Raw genomic sequence first — 12626 nt, forward strand, 5'->3', positions numbered from 1 at the left:
TTGTATCACACAAGTTTTCATGTTGCTGTCATGTTAATTAGTTTTCCTGTCGTTCTCTAAATTATTCTGTTACTAATTACAACATCTTTATAATCTAATCTTGTAATTTAACTAAATTAAACATAATCTAATTTAACTAAACATATGAACCATCCATCATGAATATTTGTTGCTCATTAATGTGTTTGATATTAGAAAGTATGAAAGAAAAACATTGAAAAACAGACGTTACACAGAGACACTGTGACTACAACTGCAGCTACAAGTAGAACAACAGCAACTGCTGTACAGTCAGTGAAAACTTTGCTAATGGCTGCCTCTGTATCATCTCTGCTTCTCTGTGAACTGATGGATTAGCCCTCATTAATCTGCAGTCTGTTTACAGTAAGTCTACAATACACAAAGTATTGATCATCAGTATTCACTGTTCATCTTTCCAACAGCACTGCAGGATGGAAACACTGGACTCGTCAATGCAATAAGTGTTTATGCTGGAGCTGAAGGAGGAAATGGTTCAATTATTTGCTCCTTGACTTCATCTGGAAGCACCAAGTTCTTCTGTAAAGGAGAATGTAAAGAAGAAGACATTCTCATTAAAACAGATGGTGTCACAGCTCAGAGTGGCAGATACAGCATCAGCTATGAAGACGGATCTTCTGGAAGAAGAACTGTGACTGTGACCTTCACACAGCTGACCAAGTCAGACTCAGGACGGTACACATGTGGTTTGGGTGGATCTTCAGTCCCAGATGCTTACCGTGACTTTGACGTCATAGTTACAGATGGTGAGTTTCTACTGAAAGTCATAAAACCTGATATATTTACTATGTTCATCCCATTTAATGATTCTGAAGCTTAAGAATAAATGAAGTCAGATATAATTTAATTAAATTGTTGAAGAATGTGAGACGTTTATGATATATTGACTCAGTGTATCAATGTTGGATGAAATCATGACTCCAGACTGCAGCATCTTACAGGAAGTACAGACAGTAACTGTTGATTGTTCATCTTTTCAGCAGCAACGTTGGGTGAAAACACTCATTTCATCCGTGCAGGAACTGTGGGAGGAAATATCACATCTGGATGCCTCAATACTGTCAATGGAAGCAGGAAGTTCTTCTGTAAGGATGAATGTAAAAAAGAAGAAGACATCCTGGTTAAAACAGAAGAGAACAGAGCTCAGAATGGCAGATACAGCATTGAATATAGAGAAGGATCTACATATGGACTGTATTTGACCATCACACAGCTGAAGAAGTCAGACACAGGACGGTACAGGTGTGGTTACGGCAGAGCTTTGTCTCCAGATTCATCCAACACGTTCCAGATCTTTGTTGTAGATGGTGAGTTTTAAATTTAATATTCTGTCCACATTCTGTTCAATGAATAAAAATTGGATGAAAATTGAATAAAAAATGAATTTCAAAAAATTTGAAATGGTTAAAATAATGAAAATTTGTCATTTTTATTTAAAATAAAAAAAGAATGAATTTTAGGGGTGACCTGATAGCTGAGTGGTTATCACATGGACACTAACGCCCTGAGCAGCGAGTCCTCAGTTTGATTCCCAGCTGGCCGAACTGTCTGCTGCATGTCATCCCTCTACTCCCCACATGTCCTGTCTCTCTCCACTATCACTATCAAATAAATCCATAAAATGTCCAAGAAATAATCTTAAAAAATGAATTTTGAATACAACATTTAAAGAGTGGATGGAAATGACATGACAGAAACAAATATCTGTTTTTTCGGGTCACAGCCAGAAGTTGATTTGTGACAACAAGAGGAGTGCTGAGGTTGGCAGAGTCATACTAGTTGTCCAACTAATAATACTTTTTGGTGATTAATAGAACATATCTTAATCATTTAGTTCATTAACATATTTAACGCTGCATATTTCTTGTGTATGTGATGGATGCTGTCAATATGATCTTTCTGTCTAGAGCAGCACATAAGACAGTTCAGCACCTAGAAGAAAACATTTCACATTCAATTTTACAATAAATGTTGTTAAAAATTGTTATCTTCACGTCTAATGTTTAAACACATCCTATGTTTCTAATGATGTAAGATAATTATTAACATGTGATGTCAGCACATGGCAAGTCAAGAAACATTCAGACCAAAGTCTGAGATGTTTTTTCAACAGGAAGATCTCATTTTTGATAAAGGTTTCCTGTGTAGTTTTCTTGTAAACAAGGTTATATTTATATTCAGTGTTACTCACCAAAACATGCTGAGTGTATCCTTTAGGTCCAACATAAGTGTTGAACATGTTTCCTCAATCATAAAATATTTGTAAAGCTGATAATTTGAAGTATTTTAAATCTTGCATTGCCTGCAGTCTTCTTCTCTCCTGCTTTTGTTGGTGCATTGCTGTGTTTCTGGGCAGGTTCCTGCATCCTGTAGATCAGTGGGATGATGTGAAACCACTGGCAGGATTGTGTATCACGTCAACCACGTGTGCACAACGTAGATCCACATGTAAAAACAAGCTACTTGTGGTCAAAAACTCCACAGGGAACCTTTAAGCTTCTAATACAAGACAAAAGATCCCAGTCTTTTAAACTAATAAATGTCTCTCTCTCTCTTCCTTCCCAACCAGACTCCTATGTCCCTCAACAAGGTTACTTCTGGCCTCTGGCTGTAATCGTTCTTGTGGTGTTTGTGCTGTTGGCTGTTGTTCTGTTGCTCCTCTACAAATTGAAGATGAAGAGGAACTCTGGTTTGAACACCAGAGGAACCTCAGACAGCAGAAACATGGTGGTGAATTTCTATAACAATGTATGTCTCATTCAATTCAATTCAATTCAAAAATTCTGTATTCGTCCCTCAAGGGGGAAGCACGTTTGCAAACAAGTACATATATACAATTCATTCACACACATTTAAAAATCTACAAAATACAAATATGACAATGTCAGAAAAAAATTCTACAAAATACAAATATGACAATGTCAGAAAGAGTTTAAACACACAAGGAATAATGGCAGTGGCCCTTGTTAACGTTAATTCTTACTTTTGGCAGACATTTTATTTTTGCAGTTAGGAACAAACAATCTCATGGCTGCAACTACTTCACTGCTGTGTACAAAAGTGTAATAAAATAAAATCACAGTTACTGTTAATAGACCTCTGGCCTGCCGAGTTGTTATCACTAAAATATCAGCAAACAATTGAAGAACACAATATCTGGGCTGTTACCGTGGTTATTGCTATATTTTAGGTTTGATGTCATTGCTGTTTTATTTTCAGTTATCTTTCAGCAATGAGAACTGTCCTCCAGTCTCCATGTATGAAGACTCCGTCTACCAGAGCCTGGATCCAGACAGCAGGGATCCGGACCAAACCTACTCTACACTCACAGCAAACACATGATGATGTTTGGATTTGGATCTGGATTCTGTACTGTGCAGGTTAACATGTGCTGCAAAGTTCCAGTTTGTTCTACTTTCTTTCTTTTTTTTGTTTAATCGGCAGATATTAACTATAAACATGCTATTTTTCACCTCTATGCTGATGATACACAACTGATCATGTTTCTTCTTACTTGCTTATTCTGAAATGTTCATTCTGTCTTCAAAAATGTAGATGTTATTTGATATTGTTCTTTTACCCTTTGAGCCAACTCTGTCTCCTAGAAATTATGTTCATATTTGACTGCATTGCATATTACAGTGTATTTAAAAAATATTCAGACTCTACTTTTTCACATTTTGTTATGTTGCAGCCTGATGCTAAAATCATTTAACCCTCCTATTGTGTTAGGGTCAAATTTAACTGGTTTTCATGTTTAGATGTGTGAAACATACTTTTAATTTTTCTGATCAAAACAAGGCTTCATTACATTTTCTAGAATGGCCTACTGATTACATTTTCTTTTGTTATGTATTTTAAATTTAATTGAATTTTTATTTTACAGCACAGACACTCCTGAGCCTTTTTCACAATAACATCTGTACTGTCACTAAATCTCAATCTGTCATCAAACACAGTTCCCAAGTATTTGTAGGTCTGGAGAAGTTCAACACTTACTGAAGTCAAGAATGACTGTTGGAACTGTGTGTGTCTTCTATTGAGATTACCATTTCTTAAGTTTTGGACACATTTAAATCTAAAAAAGATCTCAATCTTTAGACGGCACATGACTGCTGCTCCAGCAGCAATAGGAAGGTCTGTGTCCACCATAGTGAATCATTTTATAGCCAGTATGTGTGTACCATATTTCCTCTAATAGTGGCTGGTTGTCAATTAAAAGCCAGGTCTCCGATAATGGCAGGGGTTTGGTCAACACAAACAAATAAAAGCCGGCCCCAAAAAGAGGCTGGGGTTGATAAAAAAGGTGGATAAACTCCTGGTGTCTGTTATATAATGTGCATGCCAGTTAAGCATAAATAATAGTTACCTGGATGTAACTCCAGTTCTATGAGTACATGTGTGGTAATGCAGTGACAAAAATTTAACAGAGCAAACGGAAGCAGATCAGAAAGCGAGGAGGCTTTGTACTAAAATATGAGCAAATATACTTAGGGTTAGGGTTATACAGAGGGAATTATAAATAAAGGCCTCTCTCTTATATAAGTCTACTTCCAATAAAGGCCAGGTACCCTCTGCAGTTGAAGTAATCAACTATTAGAGGAAATATAGCAGTATTGAAAAAGACACTTAGACACAGAGAGCTTTAACATTTGATTCAAATTATTGTTGCATCATACATTGTCCGGCCTGTAAACATTAAGTGTCATTTTATAATGTGAAAAAAATGAGAAGCTTTTAATGAGGTTTATCAGAACTTCTTTAAATTCTTGCTAAATTCACTTAAAGGACTCAGTTTCTTGACAGTGTGGAGCTTCAGGAACCCAGTCTCTTTATTCAGAAAACCTCTTCTGATACTCTTAGATCATATAATTAATTTCATATCCCCATTTTCATGGGTGACGTGCTGTTTGTCCACATTTGGCCAGTTTCTACTGTAACAAACCAGTTAAGACAACAGGAAGCAGAACCCTCACGCAGACACTCTGACAGGCTGGTTGAGTGAAAGACAGTTTTACTTTTAAATTCAATAAACAGACTTCTAGTTGACAATCTCAACTCAAGGCAGTGAAGCAGAAAGGCAGGTAACCACAGACACACAGCAGGTCAAACTGGATCAGCACAGCAGCTTTGCAACACAGAGGATCTGGAAAACTGGTAGTGACCATATGGCTATGTTTATTTTGCTCTGATCCTCTAATGAATGATTACATTTGACCTACTTTAGCTAGGTTAAGTTTAGTTTTACTGTTTTCTTGACCGAATCTTTTTCATTTCCCAACACACTAAAAGAATTAATTTCAAGTCAGCTTCAAATCAGTGTTCATGTCTGACACTTTCAGAGTTTTAATAAATGCTCTTGGTAGATGTATTTCTTAGGCAAGTAAAGTCTACATATGTATAAACCACCATAAATCTTAAATTAATTTGCAAATAGCTGTGTTAATCTACAAAAAAAGAGAAAAAAGCTGTATAAACAGATAAGGAATGATAGTAATATAAAATATGTCTTCATAGGAGAAGTTATAACAAATAATGAGAATTAATAAAATGTCGTTATACCTTATAACTTTATATTAAATGTTTATATGGTGCTCATAAAAGGGGTAAAGTGATTATCCTTATCTTCAGTCAGCTTCATCATGAAACCACTGATCCACACATATCAATATTATACTTATGTTCATATAGGTTAGACTGTGTGTATGTATTTATTTCATCTTACATTTAGATACATTTACATTTTTCATTTAACAGATGCTTTTATCCAAAGCAACGTACATCTGAGACTGATACAACACAAGCAGGGATCTAGTCAGGAGAGAACAACGCGAGTATTAGTTTCTCTATATTGTGTAAAACACAATAATTAGTGTTTTTCACAGAGCTGTAACAGAATACACATGGCACAAATGACAGAGAACATAAAAATATAGAACAAGGATTCTGTGACACCAATCTCATGTGATCTCACTAAATGTGTTTTCTGTCATCACTCACTGTGTTAAATGCTTTTCAGGAGGAAAGCAGTCCGGCTCCACCACCACCAGAGGTAAATCTATCAGTCAATCTACTATTCCAGTTTCAGACCAATAATAATGATACAAATCTTGTACATCACTTGTGGATCCTCCTCTTTTCACCACTGTGAGGCTGACTGACATGTGATAAGAACAGAGGCCACTAGAGGTCGCTGCTCCGTCACTTTTCACTTCTATAATGTGTTCCATGTGAGATGACTGACTGAAGCTGTGTTTTTCTAACAGGAGCAGACCCTTATGTAGCAGGAACCGGGTCCATCAAACAAACAGTAACAATTACTTCATCAGTTTCTGGGAGAACTTTTGTCCCTCTGAGATTAGTTTGAACTTTCCTCTTGCTTGACTCACAATCTGTTATTTACTCACCTTTTCCTACTTAGACAGATTATTTATGTTTGATAAATGCTGTTTGCTATTGATCCATTTCATTTACTGAAATTTCAGATGTTCTAGTCTTTGTTTTAGTTTCTTTATTGATATTGTCTTTCGAATGATTTGATCAGTGATATAATTACTGTGTTAGACTCATATTGATGATTGCATTTTATTGACTGCTTTTCACTTGTTGCAACTCTAAAGAATAATTTAGATTCAGTTCATTTTAAGTTAAATATTGAAGCTGTTTTGATTTTCATTTAAACATTAAGTTTGATTGCATTTTATTTATTCAGTTTATATTTTTATGCCGGATCTTGATTGTTCATTTTGAATTGATTTCAGAACATATTTACATCTTGATTTTGCCCTTTTAAGGTTTTTATGCCATTGATTAAGATCTCTATTGTATTATGGATAATGGGACAAATATATGGTTAAAAAATAAAATACTTTAATACTACAGTATAAAGTAAGTGGTATTTTAATTTCATCATAAAGCATTTGGCAGTGATTACATTTCACAATTAGGTATTAGGTTGGTTGATCTTCACCTCAACTCAGCAACGTTACTAAAATAGCCTTTTATCACTTGAGAAACATAACAAGAGTCAGACCCTACCTCTCCCTAGAGGATGCTAAAAAACTGGCTCATGCTTTTGTACTCTTATGGTTAGATTATTGCAACACACCTTATACTGGTTAGCCAAAAAAACTATTGATCAGCTGCAACGCATCCAAAACTCAGCAGCAAGAATTCTAACAAAAACCATTAAAAGAGGTCACATTACTCCCATGTTAGCATCTTTGCACTGACTACCAGTAACGTTGAAGATAGATTTTAAAATTCTTTTACTTGTTTTTAAAGCTCCGAATGGGCTTGCACCTTCCTATCTGTCAGATCGCCTGTCGGTGTACGTTCCAAATTGCTCCCTCAGATCGCATGGTGCCGGTCTGCTGAGGGTGCCACCACCGCACAGCAAGAAGTATGGCGATGCTGCCTTCTGTTGTTATGCACCAAGGATTTGGAACATGCTCCCTCCTCATCTTAGACAAGCGACCTCGCTTGACAGTTTTATGAAGCCCCTTACGAAAAAAGCACATGTGAAATTCAGTCTTTCACATGTGAACTGAGACATTTCACATGTGATGTTGTGATTTCACATGTGAACTTAAAATTCACATTTGGAAATCATATCTGTATCTTAAAATTCACATGTGAAAAAGACAATATGTTTTCAGCTTTACATGTCATTGCAAACTTTACATGTGAAAAAGATAATGTCACATGTGAAGTGAAACATTTCACATGATGTTGTGGTTTCACATGTGAACCTAAGTTTCACTTTCGGAAATCACATGTGTATCTCAAATTCACATGTAAAAAAAAAAGTTTTTAATTTTATATGTGAATGCAAACTTAACATGTAAAAGGGATAAAGTCATGCGTGAAATGAAACATTCACATGTGATATTGTGATTTCACATGTGATAAAAGACATGTTTTGAATGCAAACTTTTATATGTGAAAATCACCATTTCCTATGTGAACTGACACATCTCACAGATTGATTTCACATGTAAACTCAAGACCTTTCCCTTCCATATAAACTGAGACATTTCACATGCGACATGATTTAGAATGTTATAAAAGACGTGTCAAGTTTCAAGAGGAATAGATTTTTGGATTGAAAAGGTACTCTTTGTAAAATGTTCTCTTCCTGGACATTTTGCTAACGCCACCTAAGTGTATTGAGTGTATTAATAAAAGTATTGAGCCAAGGAGCTCGCGCTTCCCGCCCATACACTCTGGGTTCCCCATGCTGCCTTCGGGACCTCACGGAAATATTACAGTTATCGAGTGTAATACATAAATGATCATAAACATGAACAACAACGGTCTCACAAACGCATGTATTACTATAATATGTGAGATGTCGCATTTATAAGCTGTAAATAACGTATCCCATGTCCATTTCTGATGTTCACAAAGGAGCAATAGGGTAGGTTTATTTTTGTCATACCGTTTATATATTCCGTAGTTACATGTCTGACCTATTTTTTTCATTTCATTAATTCATTTAATTTAATCCATACTAAGTTAGTAAAATCTGCACCAAAAAATTACTTCACATAACATTATCCTCTGTAAGCAAACGTGAGACAAGCTTTTGATGAAGACAAATCTTGGATGGTGCACATGAATGCATCGTCATCTTTGACCGTTGGAAGCAGATTGACGTCACAGACGAAGACAGAGAAATGGATTGGGACGCAGAGATTTATCGGTTCGACGACGACCAAATTAGTATATTTAAAGAAAAATGTGTATCAAAGAAGAAAACGCTGAATGACTCTGACATGATTGGGCTGTTGGAGCACAGCTCCACCGACAAGGGGAGGATGGCGAAAATACCCTCAACGGTAAGTCACTGGCAGTGAGTGGTGAGTAACTGTTAACCTAAAACTAGCTTAATGCTAACTTTACTTTGACACCATGCCAGCTAGCTAGTTAGATGCTAATAGTTGTAACGTGAAGTTGTATGCTTTTATAAGTACATAAATTTGTTGTTTTGTCACGTTTTTTGCCACGTTTAATTGCTTGTTCGGTGAAATCATTCGTTGCATAGCTTCATCTGTGAATTTAGCACGGTGTAACGTTACGTCGACGTTAACTTTACGTTACCGCGTGACTTGCACGTTATCATTAACGTACAGATTCTAAGAACCATTGAAGAACCTCTGTTATCCAGCATTAGAAATTATTTCTTCCACCTCAGTATACTCTCTCTCTCTCTGTCTCTCTCTCTCTTCTTTCTTTTGAGTATATAAATATAATAACATCTCAACTCAACCGGTCAAGGCAGATGGCGTCCACCTAGAGTCCGCTGCTGCTGTATGTAGTTATAGTTTTTAAATGCATGATCGCAAACGTGATCATTTACGACGTGAGATACAGTTGAGTTATGATTGAAATAGGGTGGGATTGATAAAAATCATATACATGTTTTTAACAAAGTATTTTTGTTTTCTTTTTCTCTATTGTCATTATACTAAATAATTAAGACTCAGTGTCTGCCTATGGCTGCAGATTTGTGGTGATGTGTGTCCATCCTAACAATAATATATATATATGTCTCACTGAGAAGCGTTTTGTCCATTTGTTGAGAGTTCAGCCTTTTCAGAGCTATGATATAAGCAATGTTACTTGCTGAAAGGACAAAGATTCATCAGCACACACTTTGATCTATATTCCATTTCCATGTAATGGTTCACAATTTAAAAGTTTTTTCTAATAATTTGTTATTTCATGTATGTAATCTTTGTTCATTGTATTTCCAAATTTTGATTTTTTTTCCTCTGATCTGGCATGTCTCAGGTAGGGGTTGAAATTGAAATAGTCTTTGTATTTTTACAAAACCTGTGCAACATCATTATCCTGAAACCATTTACAGTGCTTACAGTGCATTTAATTGACTTTGTTTTACCTCTATGATTTGATCCCTTCTCCAGGATTTTATTGCCGCAGGGCGGGATCTCTTACATTTGACTCAATGTTTTTCTTTTTTTTTATGCTAATCTGTGATTGGCCATGACACGTAAAATGACCCTCCAAGGGAGGCTGTCCTCCCTTACCAGTCAACAACCAGAATGCAATATTGACATCGAGTTGGTCCAATGATAGTTTCCAGATTTCATCTTCAATTCTCTCCACTGTAAGGCAGAGTAGCAGCAGTAGATAGCTCCTTGCGTTAGCCAATGCAACAGCTGGCTTGTTGCAGCAGCCTCAAGGACTCTTTATACATACGTAGAATGACTGTTAAGCTCTGTTGTTAAGCTAATGGGAGAAATGATCTGGACTGGTCAGCGCAGCAGTAGCAGGACACCGCCAGGGAGGCTGGAGAGAGAAGCAACCGAAGAAACAACCATGAGAGTTAGCTTGTTTGTCATTGTTGCTAATGATATCAGACTGGATAAGCAGCAGCCATAAAGTTCCTGTAACTAACAAACAAGATGGCCAACAGCCACAAATGGATGCTATGACATGAATACTTCTGGACATCTCCATGAAAGAAAGAAGAAGACATCAGATAACGTGAGTCAGATACAGCTTCTCTCTCTCTGTCTCTTTGGTCGCTAATTTCATCTCTGATGGTTAAATGTCTCTCTGTGTGGCTGTTGTGTGAATTTATGTCCTTAACAAGAATGCAGCAGAGATCATAATGTGTTGTGGGTAACGTTAGTTTACTTGTTGAAGTTACAGTGAGCTGTCTGGACTCACTCATTCGTTGTTTTTAATTGAGTGGTTGTTCAGTCACCTGTTGATGTGTGATTAGTGAATGTTTGCAGGAGGTCTGGCTGCTTGCTTCTGACAGTTTTTTTAGTTCGTTTTTAAGCTGAGACATATATTGAGTAATAAGCTTAAAGTAACTAGAATAACAAGTGTTAACTAGTGCTGTAACGGATCGTAGTTGATCCGTGATCCGTACGGATCACCCCCCACGGTTCGGCAGGTATATGAACTGCGGATTAATTGCAAAATTTAATGTGTCATTTGAGACAAAGTAAACAAACTGCTGTAAGTACAAGTCATGGGCAGACAGCATGTCGCTAACGTTAACAGGGATTTTGAAGAGCAACGATCAAACCAGCATCTAACCCGTCCGATGTGACATTTGAGTTGTTTACCTGCTGTTTAATGTGCTGCAGCTGAGCAGCTTATTAGCATCTAGCTGCTAACTGACGTTAGCGGTGAATGTTTATCAAGTTTCGATGACGTGGACAGAGGCTGTTTCATTCACTGTTTAAAAGAGGACGGTTTCATGCCTCATATTGCAATAACTGAGCATTGAATATTTTATATATTTTGTTTTGTTTTATTTTATTTAAACATTGGACATCTTAAATGTTGTTTTCATTTAAGACCATGGGCAAAAGTTCCTTGCTGTTTCTGGCTGTAAATGTGTTACAGAATACATGGAAAACAAAGTTTTATTTGTCTCCCCCCTTTTTTTCGCTGATCCTAATAATGATCTGATCCGTGACTCAAATCCGTGATACGATCCGAACCGTGAGTTTTGTGTTCATGTTAACACCCCTAGTGTTAACATGTCAGCTTTGTAGACTATATTTTGTATGTCGTGCACATAGATCAGTGTGTGTAAGTCATGTATTTGATACATGCATTAATACTTTCTGATGTGAACCTACACTTTTAGATCTGTGAATGTTTTTAGTGTTCAGTCTTTCTAGTATTCAGCACTGATCCGTTCCTGTATCACATCATAAGCTTTGTGCTACTTTATATATTTCTGTATACTAAGAAAAATATATAGGAAACACTTGTAAATCATGTGATAGGTTGTCTGTTTTTGATGAGAACATAAATCTGTTGTCACAATAGAACAATACTATAAATTTGAATATTACTTTGTTGGTAAAATGACACATTTGATCCACTCCATGGCTAAGATGAGCACTTCTTGGTTTAGAGACAATACGTATATGCTAAATGTCTTTAAAGAAGCAGCCTTTTCACCACTCATGCAAATTGTTTTATTGGCATATAAAATTACCCCCCAGCCCTCCGATTTCATCAGGTGGGACAATGATATAGTTTGATGCAGTTTGTTGTAAGATTCCATGTAGGTTTTCCTCCTGTCCTCCCCAATTTTTTGAGTCACCAGCCGCCACTGGTGTATATATTTCTTTTGTAAAGCACTTTGAGCTGCATTTTATGTCATGAAAGGTGCTCTATAAATAAAGTTTAGTATTATTATAATTATTTTTAGTGTTGCTATTGTAAACTACATGAACAGTTTCTTACCGTAAATGTTACAATAAATGTTACAATAAATAAAACTGAAAAGTTCCTTCTTATTCATATTGATTAAAAAAAACATAAATTGCAGACATGTACTGTAAATAACAACGTGTCTTCAATCTTAATGGTCCAGTAATGAGATCAGCTCAGTTTTACATTTAAAAACAAATAACCCTTAACATCTATCACACAAGAGACAGCTTTATGGAACTGAAATTTATTCAGAAGCTTTCAGAAATGTCAATTATATTCAAGTGTGTTTGAAAAAGTAATTATCAAGGTTAAAGCCCTTTCAAAGGGGGTCAGGTTAAATCTGTTAAGTATAACATCCTGAGCTGCCATCAAAA

At 36.2% G+C, this 12626-nt stretch overlaps 1 protein-coding gene across 9 annotated transcripts in view; it reads left to right on the forward strand.

Moving 5' to 3' along the window:
- Nucleotides 1–12626, forward strand: part of LOC121896021 (cell wall protein RBR3-like) — a 58957-nt gene that overhangs the window by 6770 nt on the left and 39561 nt on the right. For 8 of the 9 annotated variants that reach the window (XR_006095891.1, XR_006095890.1, XR_006095889.1 and 5 more), the window contains 2 exons: nt 444–785; nt 1020–1346. Coding sequence is in view for 6 of the 9 variants with exons in the window: in XM_042409631.1 (XP_042265565.1) it covers nt 444–785; nt 1020–1346 (669 nt within the window). In the remaining 3 variants the exon portion in view is untranslated. The remainder of the gene's footprint in view (nt 1–443; nt 786–1019; nt 1347–12626) is intronic. The other variant, XM_042409635.1, reaches the window with a different exon arrangement.

This window comes from Thunnus maccoyii, chromosome 4 (genome assembly GCF_910596095.1).
Source record: "Thunnus maccoyii chromosome 4, fThuMac1.1, whole genome shotgun sequence".
Lineage (NCBI taxonomy): Eukaryota > Metazoa > Chordata > Actinopteri > Scombriformes > Scombridae > Thunnus > Thunnus maccoyii.